This window comes from Mya arenaria, chromosome 9 (genome assembly GCF_026914265.1).
Source record: "Mya arenaria isolate MELC-2E11 chromosome 9, ASM2691426v1".
NCBI lineage: Eukaryota > Metazoa > Mollusca > Bivalvia > Myida > Myidae > Mya > Mya arenaria.
Genome location: NC_069130.1, coordinates 60,937,613 through 60,955,260, shown reverse-complemented (window position 1 = coordinate 60,955,260; position 17,648 = coordinate 60,937,613). Strand labels below are relative to the sequence as shown.

At 33.6% G+C, this 17,648-nt stretch overlaps 1 protein-coding gene across 1 annotated transcript in view; it reads left to right on the top strand.

The window, feature by feature from the left end:
• The first annotated feature begins 5,426 nt into the window (after nucleotides 1-5,426).
• Nucleotides 5,427-17,648, top strand: part of LOC128203121 (N-acetylated-alpha-linked acidic dipeptidase 2-like) — a 162,843-nt gene continuing 150,621 nt past the window's right edge. The window contains exon 1 of the mRNA XM_052904396.1: nucleotides 5,427-5,598. Coding sequence (XP_052760356.1) covers nucleotides 5,537-5,598 — 62 coding nt within the window. The 5' untranslated portion in view covers nucleotides 5,427-5,536. The remainder of the gene's footprint in view (nucleotides 5,599-17,648) is intronic.

Below are 17,648 nucleotides of genomic sequence, written 5' to 3'. Positions count from 1 at the left end.
GTTCTTCATGATACTAATGTATTTAGTACCTACTTCTGACAAATGCCTGTTGCGTCGTAGTATGTAGAATATGAGAATTATATGCAGCAATTACACAAAAAAACTAGATTTGAACAATTCCCCTACCCGAATATACTGGGGTACAAGTTATTCACACAATAGCAAACACCTGTTGACTAAAACACTCTTTCAATTTATTTCAATTATAAGTCGGGATGTAATACTTTTCAATGCCAAACAAACACATTTTTTTAATGTATCGATAGTTTTCAACGGCGGTCCTCATATCAGACTGTCAATATAGCCGATTTGTACAATATGATCTGCGGAACATACTTCACTAGGTAGCATATTGTCACCCGTTTGCACTTCTATTCGTTTACTTTATTCATGAGGGCATCGCATTTGTTTTCTTATAATTACTTATGCGAATTGAATGTTGTCCCTTGATCAGTAAAGGAGAGTATGAACCGCAAATAATAGGACCTAGTAAATTCAATTTCGGATAAAGTAAACATAGATTCTTAATCCATATCCGAGTGCTGCCGTGTCTTTTAAATGGGCTTTGCCATTTATGAGAAACGCATTTTCGTAATACAATAACATAAGCTGCTTTAAAAGACATTCATTGGGAATAAATACATTTCTAAAAATCAATTGCAAATTCAGTAATATGAACTATTTTTGTTTATATTCCAGACATTTTTACTGATCTTTGAAAATGATTGAAGAACATACGGCGTACATCATAAAGGTAACATATTTAAACAATAAGTTCAAGTCTGTTTCCAATATGAAAGTTATGACATTATAAAATATGTTATCGTCCTTGCTGTATCTCATAATAATGGAACTCGTTTTGATATTGAAACGTGTTTTGTCTACACACAGAATAAAAGTCCTCACATTGTGTCTCTATCCAGGGTGTTTCTTAAAGTTTTGAGTACTTTGGTTGTCCCTATAGTGTTCATTGATTTAGTATTATAATGTTCAAAGCTGTACCTTCTGTATAACATATGGCCCTTGGCGACAAAGATAAGCTAAGTATAATGTTACCAAGATATCAGATGCCATGGATTTTTACAGCAAATGGAACAGACCTCTTTCTGGGCGGTGAGAATTATTGAGTTGGGCATATGTCTAATCACAGCACCATTAAGGAAAAACAAGACACCCTGGATCCGGTTTTGTGCTTTCGAAAACGGTTGTAATGCGTGGTCGAGCAATTACTTAGTTCTTATTAGTTTTTACTATTCAACTTTAAAATGGGTCTGTGTAATCATACAAAATTTCATATTTAAGTAGAAATAAGGCCAATGTAGCAATGAAACGATATAAATACCACCTGTGAATAAATAATTGCAATTCCGATAACATAATTGTATGAAAATACATTTATCCAAGTCTATGACTCTAATTGCCTAAATCCTGTCTTGTGTAGATACACATGCATAAAATGAATCTCAGGGAGGCAGTTCAATCAAAAAGGTTTTTAACAAAGTTAATACCGCTGACTGTACCGTCAGTAATGCTGCAAAATTCGAAATGTGTTCGATGTAAAATCCTTAAAAATAACAGAAAAAATAAAAGAAGTGGGTGTGAAAATTACATTGACAAAAGCGGTTCAAATATTCCAATCATAGCAGTATGCACAAATGCAACTTACATCAATGGACAATAACGAAAAGTCAATACATGTCCGAGATCACAAGGGGCAGCCGCCAACACGGGTACGTTCACATCGAGACAATGGACATGATACACCATGCCCAAGGTAACCAAAAAGAGGCCACAGCCAAAAAAGTGGCCATTGAGAATCAGAGGCTATAAAGAGAAAAGGGCATGTCGAGTATTTAGAAAAAGCCATTTTTCAGTGTGCTACGGAGTCAACAAATGCACCAAAGAAGTGCAGTATTAAATTGACAATAGTGATTGTGACGAGGTTTTTGTTGGTACCATTCAAACAAAAGAAAGGACAGTCAATGCCACTCACAGTACCCTTGCAATTTATTGATATTTCCGAATATATATGACAAATGCTAGCTACAGATTTGTTTTCAAAAAGACAATAATAATTAATGGCTTGTTATAGATTAGTACACTTATTTTTCAACTACTTCCATTTCTGTGAGGTACAAGAACTGCTAAGCTAACAAAATCAGCCGTTTGAATGCCATATTTGTTGAAATTCCAGATACTGCGATATATGATAAGGAGAATTTCAAAAATTCTCTAATGAACCGGACGTCAAACATAACAAGTACCCCAAACCACAAGGAAATGGCTTTGCAGAAAATTATGTTAACATCTACAAGAAAGTATTAGTGAGAGCCAAAATGTCTAAGATGGATCCTTTGATTGCCGTTTAAAAGTACACGACTACTCCTCTCAATATTGTCTACACCTCTGCATAATGTATTAAAAAAAGAGCAATTCAAGTCATTTATGACAGCGCAGTAAGTGAAACTACATCCTCAGTATAATTTTCTGCCAACACAGAAGCTGCATCCTCAATATAATTCTCCATAATAAGATACATATGAATTGGCAGAATATAAGGAGAAAGACAAATATATATTATGCTTTGCCGAATTTGTATGTAGGCGTCTCAGCTAGAATACGGGTCTAAAAGTACAGTTAGGGTAAACCTGTTGGGACATTAAAGCAAAATGATCGCTCGTCTGTTGTGAAAACGGAAGATGGCGTTTGCTATAGGCGTGACAGAATTCACGTTCTGAAACCAAATTGGCACTTTGTTTCACAACTAGAGATTTACTTTCAGAGTTACCGCGAATCTGAAAATTCGGATGAACATATCCCCTGTGACCCAATTCGAATTTTGATAATACAGATTTGTCACCACATGCAAATGTTCACATGCCACATTCTACAACCAGGCCAGTGAATTAATATTTCAAACCAGGATATTTTTAAATGGCAGACAAATTAAACCCAAAGAGATTCTTTATTGATTACCACTATGTGTATTGTTTCACTTATAATTGGATAAGTTTTGATAAACTGTTGATTGTTTGACACTTCGCAGGAAAAAGGGAAATAAGTGTCTCTTGATAACGATTGGTTCCCATGTTTGTGTTAAATGCTGTTCAGAGAAGAGAATTTTATAACACATAAACTTTGTGAACTTTGACGTTTTGGCACAAATAAATTCGAAATTACCTAAACTAATTTGTAAAAGGGAAATTTTAACAAGGGAAATGTTTTCACTGATTCTACAATTTTTGATGTCCGCAAAATTATATCAGAAATTAATTTGTCAGCAACCTCTATGAGCACTAATCGTAATATTTTCTGAAGAATATTTGAGAACAAGTGTATAGTTGTGCGCGCATCAACAAGTTATATTCCCAATCTTACTGACCGTTCCTACGCGGCAGCCCAAACATATTGATAACACTATTTAAATACATCATTGAGCCTCTCTGTGTCCTCATATGTTTTGTGTCTCTCGTTCAGGATATTTTGTGTCCCAGCTTTGTGCCGTCTAAACTGACTCTTTGCGGCATTTCTAGCAGCGTAGCGACTAATTGATCCGGCAGCATTGCTCGTATTTGATTAAACTAAATAATGAGTATTTAATTCATGAAGGCATGGCTTTTGTTTTTTATACAATTATTGACGCGACTGGGAACTTGTCCTGTTTTATGTGCCGCCTATTACGGACCAATAGTATTTAAATTGTCAGATAAAGTACACAGAGAGCATACATCTATATTTAAATAATGCAGCGTCTGTCAAAAGGGCTTTGCCCTTTTAGGGGAAACGCATGTTCCAAATAAAGGGAGTGATTACCAATTAAAATCGATTCATATTCAAACTATTATTTCCAATGAAGTCTGTTATCACGTTTGTCAAATGGCCCGTCGTAGGAAAACATTCATTAATGGAGATAAAAGAATTGTATATAAATCAATGAAAAACTCCAGAAAGTGATGATATTATTGACATGCTACTCTTTCATCAAAATGTTTATATAATACAGTGCGTGCAGATTGCCGATGAAATATTATTTTACATTTGCTTTTAGTCTGTTACAAATAATAAAGGAATTTTCAGTGCCACCACCGTAAAAAGTGTTGTGACAATCATAAGAATGGCACACTTCCTAATTCTTAAATGAAACGTGTTTTAACATATATTATTATAACCGGTGTCCTTTAGTGTGTCTCTTACGAGGTATCACATTGAAACTTTTGACTTCAGGGCGTGATTCATTATTAAGTGTTTCAATATTCAAGTAACATCTTTAACTCGACAAAACATTTTGTTGTTTCCATATAATTATTCCACACTATTACGTCCGACAACAGACGAACTGCGTATTATGCTAAGAATGATTTTGACGTTGAATCATGATCAGATGCCACAAGGGATGGGATTTTGAAGTAAATGCAACAGAAATCTGTCTGGTGTGCCAGAAAAGATTGTGATATGCGTATGTCCCATTAAACAACCGCGAAAGGAAAACAAGAGACTACAACCCTTGTTTGACGACCTTGACAAATGTTGTAGGAATTGTAAGAGTTGTTAACCTTCCCACTTGGGGCACCTTATCTTTCAATAAGCCTACCCAAACTACATTATATCCGGTTTATGGACTCGAAAGGGATTCATATTAGCTTCACACCGTGTCTGTACAATCGTATGACAGTACATTGTTTTCTAGAAGTAAGGTCGTTGGAGCAGAAACGATATTAATTCCGGCTGTGATGAAGTGATATCAAATTGCAATAAAATTACTGTATGAAAATACATATTTTCAAGAATATTACTTTGAATTAATAAGTGAATTTCCTTTACTTTCACGATGTTCTAAGAAAGTTGAGAGTTTCTGCATTTTTGGTTAGGTCTGACAGCATAATAAAGAAAGTAGAATATTTTGAGCTCGTTTTAAAAAGATTGTTTCAAGATGCTGGGTTATAATGCGATATATTGGTATGATATTCACTGTTAATTCAAATTGAAACATCAAGTGTATATGATTTCAATGTTATATGATTTGGCATAAACAGTAACAATATATCTAAAGAATTATTTTCAACATTTACCATTTTCACCTAAACAGGTGAATAATCGTTAACTTCATTTTTTTAATTCATGCACAATATGAATACCTTAACATAAACGTTAGATATAGAAACTTGCTATCCTAGGTATTGAGACATCATTTGTGCTTAAATCACAATTACGAATCAAGGGAATAATGAATTAAAGTGATCTTTTAATTAGCGTAAACAATAAATTAATGTTGTGTTACACAAAACGTTCCAAGCGCATTTCTCGGAGTAAAACATTTATCATACAAATCATCATAAAGCAAAAATGCATGAACAATCATAATGCAAGGAGGAAATTATGTGGAATACTTGGCAATATCTCGTTTCCAGAGAAAGCCCTTCACTGCAGAGCGCTGGCAGTTGTCTGACGTATTGAGTGCTTGAACGAATTCAGTTGAAACTTCATTAAGGAATATGTCTTGTTTTCAGTAAATCTTATTCAATAAAGAAGAGACAATATGGATAATATTTCTGACAGGGACACCGAGCGCAGTTCGAGCACAGCAGGAATAGTGAGTGGGTAAGCATGTGTTTAATTATACAATCCCTTCAAGGTTTGTTGACATTGTTGTTTTAAGTTTCATTTTCCGAAGCTCACAGAAACTACATTAAATTTTATCATTTCCTTATGGTGGTTAATTATATAAGGGTATTTCATGATCGTCAGATGTAATTTAAAAATGCTGAGGAATGGAAATTATTTTCAAACGAATATTTCTTGAAACAGATGAACGTAATACATTGGTTTATAGTCCAATTCAGTGGATACGTTTAGTTAGTTTATGATATTGTCAATTATGTCTATGGCATCAAGACAATTTGCCCACGATGATATATGCTGAACTACGCTTTACCCTTAAAATGTATAATGATACAACGTGACACCACACGACACTCAAGATAACCTGTCAGAAATGTGTCATGGACGTGTCTTGCGTGCGATAATACTTTTTTTTTCTTTTTTTCTGCGCAGCCAAATACAATGAATATAACTAGCAAGGAAACATCTGAATTTACGATTATCTTCGTAAATATATTTGTACACGTGTTTTTATTTCTTTATATATCTTCGGTTTATATCATATTCAATTTATTTCAATACAATGAGATTGTATTAACTTTACCACCCAAGAACACGGACACACATGTTATTGTTACAAGTATAGTTTAATCAGACAGCTGATGTGTTATTCGTGTCATTATCGTAAAAAGGCAATACAGAGATACAGATAGTTGGCACCCGTCTGTTTTCCATGCATCTCTCCAGACAAAAATGAAAGGATTTATATTTGTTTAATTTCTCATCTTAAAATGAATAACGCAGAACTGCAGATATAGAAATTATGTAAGCCTTATAAAGTGTAAATGATTTGCAATTTTAATCCAAACATCTCTTGGCATACACTAAATTCATTATATGACTCAAAACATGAACGGGTTATGAACAAGGGCAGAAAAGTTTATAAGCAATTTCGCCTATGCCAATGTTCATTTTGATAAAAATCAGATTTCATTTGCATTGATATATTTTTTTCTGTTTATATCAGTTGCTTTGCAGTGGATGTCTTACCTTATTGTTCAGATAGTCCTATAAACGGAGATAATTGTAATAACTGAGGTGTGCTCACGTATGACGCACTCGCTTTCTATTTATAATGCGCACTGCCTATTCAATTAGTGCCTCTGTGAACACCATAGATGGATGTTGTGCCGTGCATGCCATAATTCAATATTGAAATAAGCGTGCAAGGCTATATACAACAAAAGTTTCGATTCACATGCACACTGTTATGATTAATTAGAATAGAAATTAGTCGCCAGAGCGATTGTATAATTTAATATTTGTCATTCAATTATTCTGTAACTGAAGAAGCAGCAAATGTTGTGACGTTTGCCATTAAAGTACAAATAAGAACCATGAGTCAGTCCTTTTCACATGACAAATGTAATGCCGTTTCATCATATACATGATGAACAAATGTAGTTTACCTAACCCTTGACCATTGTAGTATCGAAAACCTTCAATCTATACATTGGCCAACTAAGATGGCGATGCACAGCTGGGAATGGGGTCGTTTTTAATTTAATTCAATAATTTTAAAAAGCCGTTATCCTTTCTATAGAAATTTCTTTTGCCTTTGCAAAAGGTCCCTGACTTCCAAAATTGAAATTGTATATTTTGTACATTAGATTTCAATGTGTTGATCTCTCATAAGTATTGTTCGTAGCATAGTGAAACTCTTTGCAGGCTTAAATACAATATTTCCAGAACAATAAAATACGACAAATAGAGATAATTTCAATTATTGGATTATTTCCTTTAAGATCTGAAATAATCTGATTCCGTCTTAATGCAATTTAACAAATTTGTCCTGATTTTCGATTAAACAGGACAAAAACGGCAAACTCAATAGAAAGAGTAAAATTCAAGCACCGCCCAGGAATTACAGAAGTACAATAGTTACCGGGAAATGGAAATAGAATATTAACGAAACACTCATACAAGAACACAGCATTCCTAATGCATTTTTGGTTGGGATTTCATAAGCTGGTTTAAGCCCTAGTGAACTCTTGTTGTGCTGACCATTCCAAGGCGTCGACCAAAATATTAATAAATCAAATTGTTTTTGAACGCACGTTTGGTATGCTTGTGGTGTAAGGATGTTGCATGTATCTTGCTGAGTGTATTTGAAGCCTTGTACTAATAGACAGAAGCGAGGCATAGTATAAGCTACCATAGGTTCCTTCTCAATTCTGTCAAATTATTTTGTTTTGTGCATACATCATTTGTCTACATTTTATGTATTATTACCTCCGTCAACCATTTAATATTGAATATACTATAACTGTGTATGTCATTATAATGTTATTTTGAAATAGGTACTGTTTAAATCAAAAGACAGCTTTTGGTCGAACTCCCGGTATTTTCTGTTACATTTCACTAAAAAATACATCATTTGTAAATAATACTTTGCAAATAATGGTTTGATTACCGGTATGGCGAATTGAGCGCAACAAGTTTGGGCTATTCATTTATACCTCAAATACAAAAACCGACATCAATATAACATGACTTACCCATAGTATATTTATTCAGAACAGTTGTTAAAGTAAAGTTTTTTTTATATAAACGAGAGTTGACTCGTGTAATTTAAACAATATCTGTATAAATCCATTGACAAAATATGATTATGACCATGACACATGCATCATGGTGTGGACACTGTAATACCAACCCACATCATCAATACATACAAACAATGTTTATCATAATATTACTTTAGCACAAACTATCAATTCATGTAGGGTTATATGGAAGAATTAGGGCACACCGACTTCAATTTTGATGTGGCAATTTTATGAAAACCTTTGTTCAAACAGGCGCATGGGATCTGTTTAAACATAGGAGGAGACTGCGTATCAACGATGCATTATACAGTTCCTTCCTATCCGTGAGTTGTTTGGCAATTAAATAGTTCATATTGGACACTTGATCGCCCGTTTGAACTTCCATTCGTTTATCTTATTCATGAAAGTATCGCATTAGTTGTGATATAATTATTTACTCGGCTGGAGACTTATCATTTGATTAGAAATGTAAATTTCGTCCCGCCTCAAATGTACTTTCAAATGAAGAAAACTTTTATAATTTAAGGAATGAATTGCTTGGTTGATGGCATTATCGGAGTTTTAACGCGAATGGTCTTGTTAAAATTATGTAGTCCGAAGGACTTCACGCGTTCTTACTCAGCTCAACTGCGTCCATATCCCCGATAAGGCATCAGCCAAGCAATCCATTCTTGAAATGACAACAATATTATAAAAAAGTCATAAATGTACTCTTTTCATCATTTGATTCAAGTTTTTCGAGGCCTAGGGGCCCCCATAAAACAATAACAAGATAAACAATTTTTATTTTACATGGATATTTATACGCGCTTCTAGCATATACGAAGAAGGCCGTTCATTGAAGGATATCGGTGTTAATATAAAAACATATCCCAAGGATACCTCGTCCATTAAATGGGCCTCGCTATTGTAGGGAAAATATATTTTCATAATAAAATGATAATATCGGTGACAAAGCAGATTTTTTATGTGTTTTTTTTCATAAATTGGGGATATTATGATAGGAAGCTTTTATGGTGACCAGTATCTCGTCGAGTTCGTTGTGTAAACATCAAACGTATTTGGTGAGACCGTTTTAAATCTGTTTCCAATATAAAGAGGCATAATATTGTAAAGACGTCATTGTCCTCATCATGCAGGATTTAGTGATACTCAGTAAAATTGCCACAAGGCACGGAATTGTACAGGAAATGCAACAGACCTTTGTCTCATGTGTGAGTACAGATTGTGTTGCATATATGTTGTAAAAACAACACAATGAAAACTACCAGCTGTTTCGATGCACGGCGTAAAATGGCATGAATTAGAGACACAATACGTGTAAACACCACATACACACACTCAACACACAACAGTTAAGGGTGAAGAACACTCATAATCTTGATTGAGGACTTCAATTACCTGTATAATTATAGATAGTTTCCGCCACTTATCGCTTGGGAATCTTCAATTATCTCTTAAGAAAGATGCAGGTTCTACTTGCTATCAATGTTAAGGACTAAATGGGGATTCATATCAGTTTAAGAACGTGGCTGTACAATCAGCCGAAAGTTTATTGTTGAGTAAAGTAAAATCATTGTAGATAAAACGATATAAATTCCACTTTTAAGTTATTGATTACAATTTAAATCAAATAACTGCTTGAACACACATCCATTTAAGAATATTCAAGAATATAATTTCGGCATAAAAATGATTGACTTTACACATAACAATTAGAGCGTACACGCAACATAAACGTAGTCATACAGCATACTTGAACAGAAGAATAATTCAGTTTCGTTTGAAAAAATAGTTTGAAATGGAGAAGTTCTTGCATAATCTGAGAAATTGGTAAGCATTTATTGATAGAGACCATTTAATGCGTGGTCGAAACTTGTGGGTCATGTTTCAATTCCGAAGTCCATATGGTGTATAAACGACATTAATTAAGTATACCTTTATATACTCTTCCAAAGGGATCATCAAATGCAACCATATATAGTTTTTGAAAATGGAGCATCATTAACATCGATGCTTTTAGATATTGAAAGTGTTCAAGTCATCATGTTTTAGTCAAATAACTAATAATCACACTTTGCTTGTACTCCAATAAATATAACGTTTCAAAAACACGATGTTTACAAATGCTGACCTTTGTTAATACAATTTGTAACGCACATTGGTTAAAACTGATGAATGTTCGAACAAAAGGTTTTTTGTTTTTTATGAATTATGTCTAGTTAATTAATGATATTGTGAACAGCTACAACGGAATCAAGACATTTGCAGGCAATGGGTTATCTCAACCACTGCTTAACCCTTATAACAAATAGGTATAAAACATGACACTTCAAGGCACAAATGAAAACTTCTCACGTCAAGCATGCAGCTTAGGCTTGTCTTGCATGCGATAATGCAATTTTCTTTTATAGCTGTGGACAATAAGTAGTAGAGAAACATTTATGCAACGAAATAAAACGTTAATAACACGGTCGACTGTATTAATGGTTACATATTGATTGAAGCTGTAATAACTACATTGAATTCATAGAAATACGAATCTATAATATTAGTTATCCTTGCCGTATGATTATAATATTTTCTAAAATATTAAGTACTTCATTCATGAAGGCTTTTATTCTTATACAATTAATTACGCGACTTGAAACTTGTCCTGTTATATGTACTGCTCATTATTGGACCAATGGTATTTACACTGTCACACAGAGATCATACATTTATATTTGAATAATGCTGCGAGTGTCAGATGGGCCATTTTAGGAAAAACGCATGTTCGTAATAAAATGAGTGTTTATCAATTAATATCGATGTATATTCAAATTATTCATACGTTTTCCAATAAAGTATGATATGACGTTTGCCAAATGGGCCGTCGTAGGAAAACATTAGTTGCTCGAGATAAAATAAATGTCTATAAATCAATCGAAACGTAAAGAAAGTGATGATATTATTGACATGCTACTCACCCCTCAAAACTTTGTAGAGAAATGTGCGTGCAGATTGCCGATACAATATTGTGGCATTTACTTTAAGTCTGTTTCAAATAAAAAATAATAAAGCCATTTTCATTGTCCTCACCGTGAAAAATATTGTGACAATCATACGAAGGGCACATTTCCTGCTATTTCAAGGAAACGTGTTTTTACACATACATTATGTATGTCATTTCAATGTGTCTCTTACGGGGGTTCATATTGAAATGTTTGACTTCAGGGCTTGTGTCATTATGCAGTGTGCCAATATTCAAACGAGGAACTTCTGTAACTCTACAAAACATAGAAGTTGTTTCCATGTAATTATGCAATTTGGCGACAGCAGACGAACTACGTATAATGCTACGATTTATATTGAATGTTATCGATGTTGAATCATGATACGATGCCATAAGGGCTGGAATTTTACAGTAAATGAAACAGACAGCTGTCTGGTGTGCGAGAAAAGATTGTGTTGAGCATATGTTTCATTAATCAACCGCGAAAGGACAACAAGACACTAAGACCCCAGTTTGACGACCTTGAGAACTGTTGTAGAAAGTGGTTGAGTTGTTTACCTTCCGACTTTGGGCACCTTCTATTTACCTTTCAATGAACATACACAAACTACTTAAGGTTAAGGACTCAAGAAGGATCGATGATAATAATAGCTTCACAACGTTTCTGTTCAATCCAAAGGCAGTACACTGTTATGTTAAAGTAAGGTCGTTGCATGAGAAACGATATTGATTCCGGCTGTGAGGAAGTGATATCAAATTTCAATAAAATAACTGTTTGAAAATGCATATTTTCAATAATATTACTTTGGATTAAAAAGTGAATTTACTTGACTTTCACGATTTTCAAAGAAATTAGAGAGTTTCTGCAATTTTGGTTAGGTCTGACAGCATAATAAAGATAGCAGAATATTTTGTGTTCGTGTTAAAGAGATTGTTTCATGATGTTGTGTCATAATGTGAAATATTGGTATGATATTCTCAGTGAATTCAGATATAAGCAACGCTCTCATATAATTACAATGTTGAATGATTTGGCATAAACAGTAACAATATATCTGAAGAATTCATATTACTATTTTCAAGATTAACTATTTCCACCTGAAACTGAAACTTCTAATCTTAATTTTTCAATGCATGCACAATATGAATACCTTTATACACATGTTAGATATAGAGACTTGTTATCTTATGATATGTATTGAGACATCATTAAATCACGATTACGAATAAAGGGAATAATAAATTAAGGTCATCTGTTTAATAGAGTTAACAATAAATTAATGTCATGAATACTACACAAAACATTTTAATCGCATATATACCACAATTCTAAGAGTAAAACACCTATCATATACACCATCATAAAGCAAAGGTGCATCAACAATCATAATATCAGCAGGAAATTATGTAGAATTCTTGGCAATATCCCGTTTTCAGAGAAAGCCCTTCACTAGAGAGCGCTGGCAGTTGTTTGACGTATGGAGTGCTTGACCAAATTCAGTAGAAACTTAATATATAAAAACGTCTTGTTTTCAGTAATTCTTATTCAATAAATAAAAATAAATATGGATAAAATTGCAGACAGACACACCGAGCGCAGTTCCGGCACGGCGGGAATAGTAATTGGGTAAGCTTGCGTTTAATTATACAATCCCTTCAAGGTGTGTTGACAAAGTTGTTTTATGTTGCATTTTCCAAAGCTCACAGAAACTACATATATATGTCATTTCCTTATGGTGGTTAATTATATAAGGGTCTTTCATAATAATCAGATGTTATTTAAAAATTCTGAGGAATGGAAATTAATTTTCCAACTAATAATTTTTGAAACTGAAGAATGAAGAATATTGATATATATTCCATTTCAGTGGATGAGTTTAGTTAACTTAATGGTTTTGTTAATTATGTCTATGACATAAAGACATTCTGCCTTTCTGCGATGGTGTATGCTGATCACCGTTTAACCCTTAAAACTGATATTAATTCAACGTGACACCACACGACACTCAAGATAAACTAGCATGTCATAAATGCGGCAAATACGTGTTTTGCGTGCGATTATAAAATTGTCCTGCCCAGCAATAGACAACAAATACAACTATCAGAGAAACATCTGAATTTACGATTATCTTTCTAAATATATTTGTTAACGTTTTTTGCTCAGTATTTGCATTTTTCTTTCTTTATATATCTTCGGTGTATTTAAAATTCAATTTATTTTACTCCAATGAGATTGTATTCGCTTTACCATCTAAGAACACAGACACATATGTCATTGTTACCAGACTAGTTTTATCAGACAGAAGATGTGTTATTCTTGTCATTTTCGTAAAAAGGCAATATACAGATACAGATATTTTGCAGCCGTCTGTTTTCCATGCACTCTCGTCAGATAAAATGAAAGGATTTATATTTTTCAATCTCTCATCTTAAAATAGATAACGCAGAACTGCAGAGAACGAAATTGATTAAGCCTTATGAAGTGTAAATGAATTGCTACTTTAATCTAAATATCCCATGTCAAACACGAAATTCATAATATGACTCAAAACCATCAAACGGGTTAAGAACAAGGGTAGAAACGAAGTTGCATATCATTTTATAAGCAATTTCGTCTCTGCAAATGTTTATTTTGATAAAAATCAGATTTCATTTGCACGGATATTTTTTTTTTCTTCTGAAAAATAGAAACACGTTGCCATTGATTTTCGGAAAGAAAATGAAACATTCATAAAATAGTTCACACAACACAATTTAGGGAGATAAAAAGCAACTGCATATTACTTAGATATACTTATGAGTATTATATGATGGTGATTAAGTTGTTTGATGCATGATTCGTGATCATATGTTCTACGACACACTTGAAATAAAGAACGATCTGAAATCAACTAATGTCCTCTAAGCTTTTATATTCTCGAAAACTGTCAAAGTTGACTGTTAGCGCATATTTGGGAAATAAATATATTCATTCATTATATCAAATCTGTTAAGTATTGATGTATTTCCAATTGGATATAGATGTATTTGTTTCAAATTTAACACTATAAGCCGAGATAGATTGAATAACATTATTATTCAGCATCCATTTAATCCGTAACTGACGAAGCAGCAAATGATCTGACATTTTATTGAACTTCCTTAATCTGTACATTGGACTGATAACGACTACTATTGGTTCAGCACAGCTGGGAATGAGATCACTTTTAAATTTAATTGCAATTTAATAGCTCATATTATTCAATCGAACATTTTCTGAACTTGTTAAAGGTTCCTGACTTCCAAACATGAACTTGTACTTTTGTAAGTACATTAGAATGTAACCTGTTGTTTCCTCAACTAGGCCAGAAGTTGTGTTTGTATCACTGTGAAACTCTGCAAAACTACGACAATTACCAGAACAATCAAATAGGATAACTTGAAAGAATTTAAATTATTGGATCCTATCCTGGAAGACTTGAAATTATCCGATTCCGCTTTTCTGCAATTCAACAAATTCGTCTTGATCCATGATCAAACAGAACAAAAACGGCAAACTCAATAGAATAGAGTTAAATGCAACCATCGCCCAGGAATTATTAAGAAGATAAAACATCGGGAAGCTAAATACAACGCAAACACGCAAACCAGTAAACGGCATGCAAAATGCAAAATCTATGTAAATTAAATACACTATATGTTGACATGAAAGCCCTGGTTAAAGCCCTAGTGAACTCTTGTTTGACTTATAGGCTTTTCCCAGTACTTTGATTCAAGTAATGTTGCCACATGGCACAGACTTGTACAACAAATACAACACACATGTGTCTCATTTGCGATAACAGACGATGGTCATCATATGTTTTCAAAAATAAAATGAAAACTACCAGTCCAGCTGTCTTGATGCACAGTGGCGTGATAATTAACTAGAGACACAATACATGTACACACCACATACACACCTTCATCACACAGCCGTTTAAGGAAAAGAAGGCACCCTGAATCCGGCTTGAAGATTCAATAACTGTTATAATTTGTGGTCGAGTGAAATACGTGCCCGCCATTTATCGTGTGAGAATCTTCTATTACTTCACAAGAAAGATGGACGCTCTACTTGTGATCAACATACAAATGCAGATTGTTGGCAGCCGTCTGTTTTCCATGCGATCAGTCCAGACAAAATAAAAGGATTTTCTTTCCTTTTCGGTTACCGTAATACAACTTGGCATTTACTTTGATACGATAATGATTATTATATAATTATGATTAAGATTTTTTAGAATGATTCATGATGATAAGATAATTCTATGTTTTAGACACTCATGAAATAAAAAGCCCGATCTTACACTGAACTCAACAAATATTCTTTATGAGTTTATATTCTAGACAACTGTCTAAATTTATTGGTAGAGAATATCTGAGAAAGCGAAAAAATTCCTTCGTTATATCGTTAAAACATTGATAGATTTCAACTTGAAATACAATGGGCCACAGATGTAACTGCGTCGGATGTTACACCATAAGCCGAGAGGGATTGTATCATTTAATATTTGTCATTCATCTAATTTGTAACTGACGAAGCAGCAAATGGTGTGACATTTGCCAGTAAAGAACGAATGAGAACCATGAGACAGTCCTTTTCACTTGACAACTGTAATACCGTTTCATCATTTACATATCCCTTGACCAGTTTAGTAATTGGAACACTTTAAATATGTACATGATACTGATTCCGACTAATGCAAAGGGTTCATAACTTCCAAATTTGAAAGTTGAATATTTTTCTTAAGTGGGCTGGGTTTCAATATGTTGTTTCCTCATTAGGTTCATGAGTAATTTTCGTAGCACTATTAAACCCTTTACAGGCCTAAAAACAATAACCAAAACAATAAAATAGGACAACTAGAAAGGATTTCAATTATTGGATTAATTGATATGAAGAATTCATATAATACAATTCTGTCTTAATGCAATTCAGCAAATTTGTCCTGATATTATATATATAATTAAACAGGGCAAAAACGGCAAACTCATTAGTGTTAAATTCAAGCAGAGCCCAGAAACTTTTAAGTCCAAAATAAAACGTGAAACAGAATACAATCGAAACATGCACACCACCATACTGCATATGTTATGCATTACTGGTCGAGACATACTCAGGTAGTTTAAGCACGCAGGAAACTCTTGTTTCCTTGGTCATTCCAAGGCGGTGAACCACCTATTAATAAGCGATATTTGGATGCACGTTAGTTCCGTGTGGTGTGTGGGTGCTGTATGTATTTTGGTTTAAACAATATATATTTCGATATAATATTCACAATTAGTTTAGTTCAACATATTTGAGCATAATTTAAATTAACAAAGACCAACTATGTAATGCATTGAAACAAAAAAACATGTAAATTATGCATAAAACAAAAATGTACACAGAATTATGAAAAAAGGCTTGAGGCTTATACTATGTCTCGCTCCTGTAAGTCATTCACGCACGTATATTATATATACTTCAAAGTAACGTGTTTCAATGAATCGTGTAATTTAATCACTATCAGTATAAATCCATTGACAAAATATGATTATGACCATGACATATGTATCACGGTATGGACATTGTGTTAAGAATACACATCATCAATAAATGCAAACAATGATTAGCCCAATAGTCCTATAAACATACATTATCAATTCCTGTAGAGTAATATGGTAGGTTTAAGGCACACCAAATCACATTTTGATACTGTAGTTTTAGGAAGATTCAGTCACATTGGACTTGTTTAAACAAAGGATGAAGACTGCGTCTCGACGATGCATAATGCACCCACGTCCATTGCATTAAGTGTTTGTCAATGAAATATTTCATATCTGACACTTTGTCGTCCGTTAACACTTCCATTCGTTTATCTTATTCATGAACGCATCGCATTTGTTGTGATATAATTACTTACTCGGCTGGAGATTTGTCATTTGATTGGAAATGGAAATAACGTCCCGCCTTAAATCGTGAATGTAATATCAGATGAAGAAAGCAGAGGTCATAAATGCATAAACGAAGGATACCTCGTTAAATTAGCTTCGCCATTGTATAGTTAAGCACAATGTTATAACGATATAATAATATCGATGTCAAAGCAGATTCTTTATCCGTTTTTTTATAAATAGGGGATTTTATGACGCTTTTCTTCTGACCTGTATCACGTTGAGTTCGGTGTGTAAGCACGTTTCCGGCGAGATCGCTTTAAATATGTTTCCGAAAATAAAGAGGCATTATACTGTAAAGACGGTATTGTCCTCATCGTCCAGGCGGTAGCGATAGTCATAAGATTGGCACACTAACAAATATTAAGATGAAACGTCTACTTTCTACACAGAAAATGTTTGCCATTACCGTGTGTCTCTTACCAGGGATAGTCTTCAAATGTTAAAAAATGGACTTGTCCCTATAGTAATGTTATCGATTTTGTTTCTGG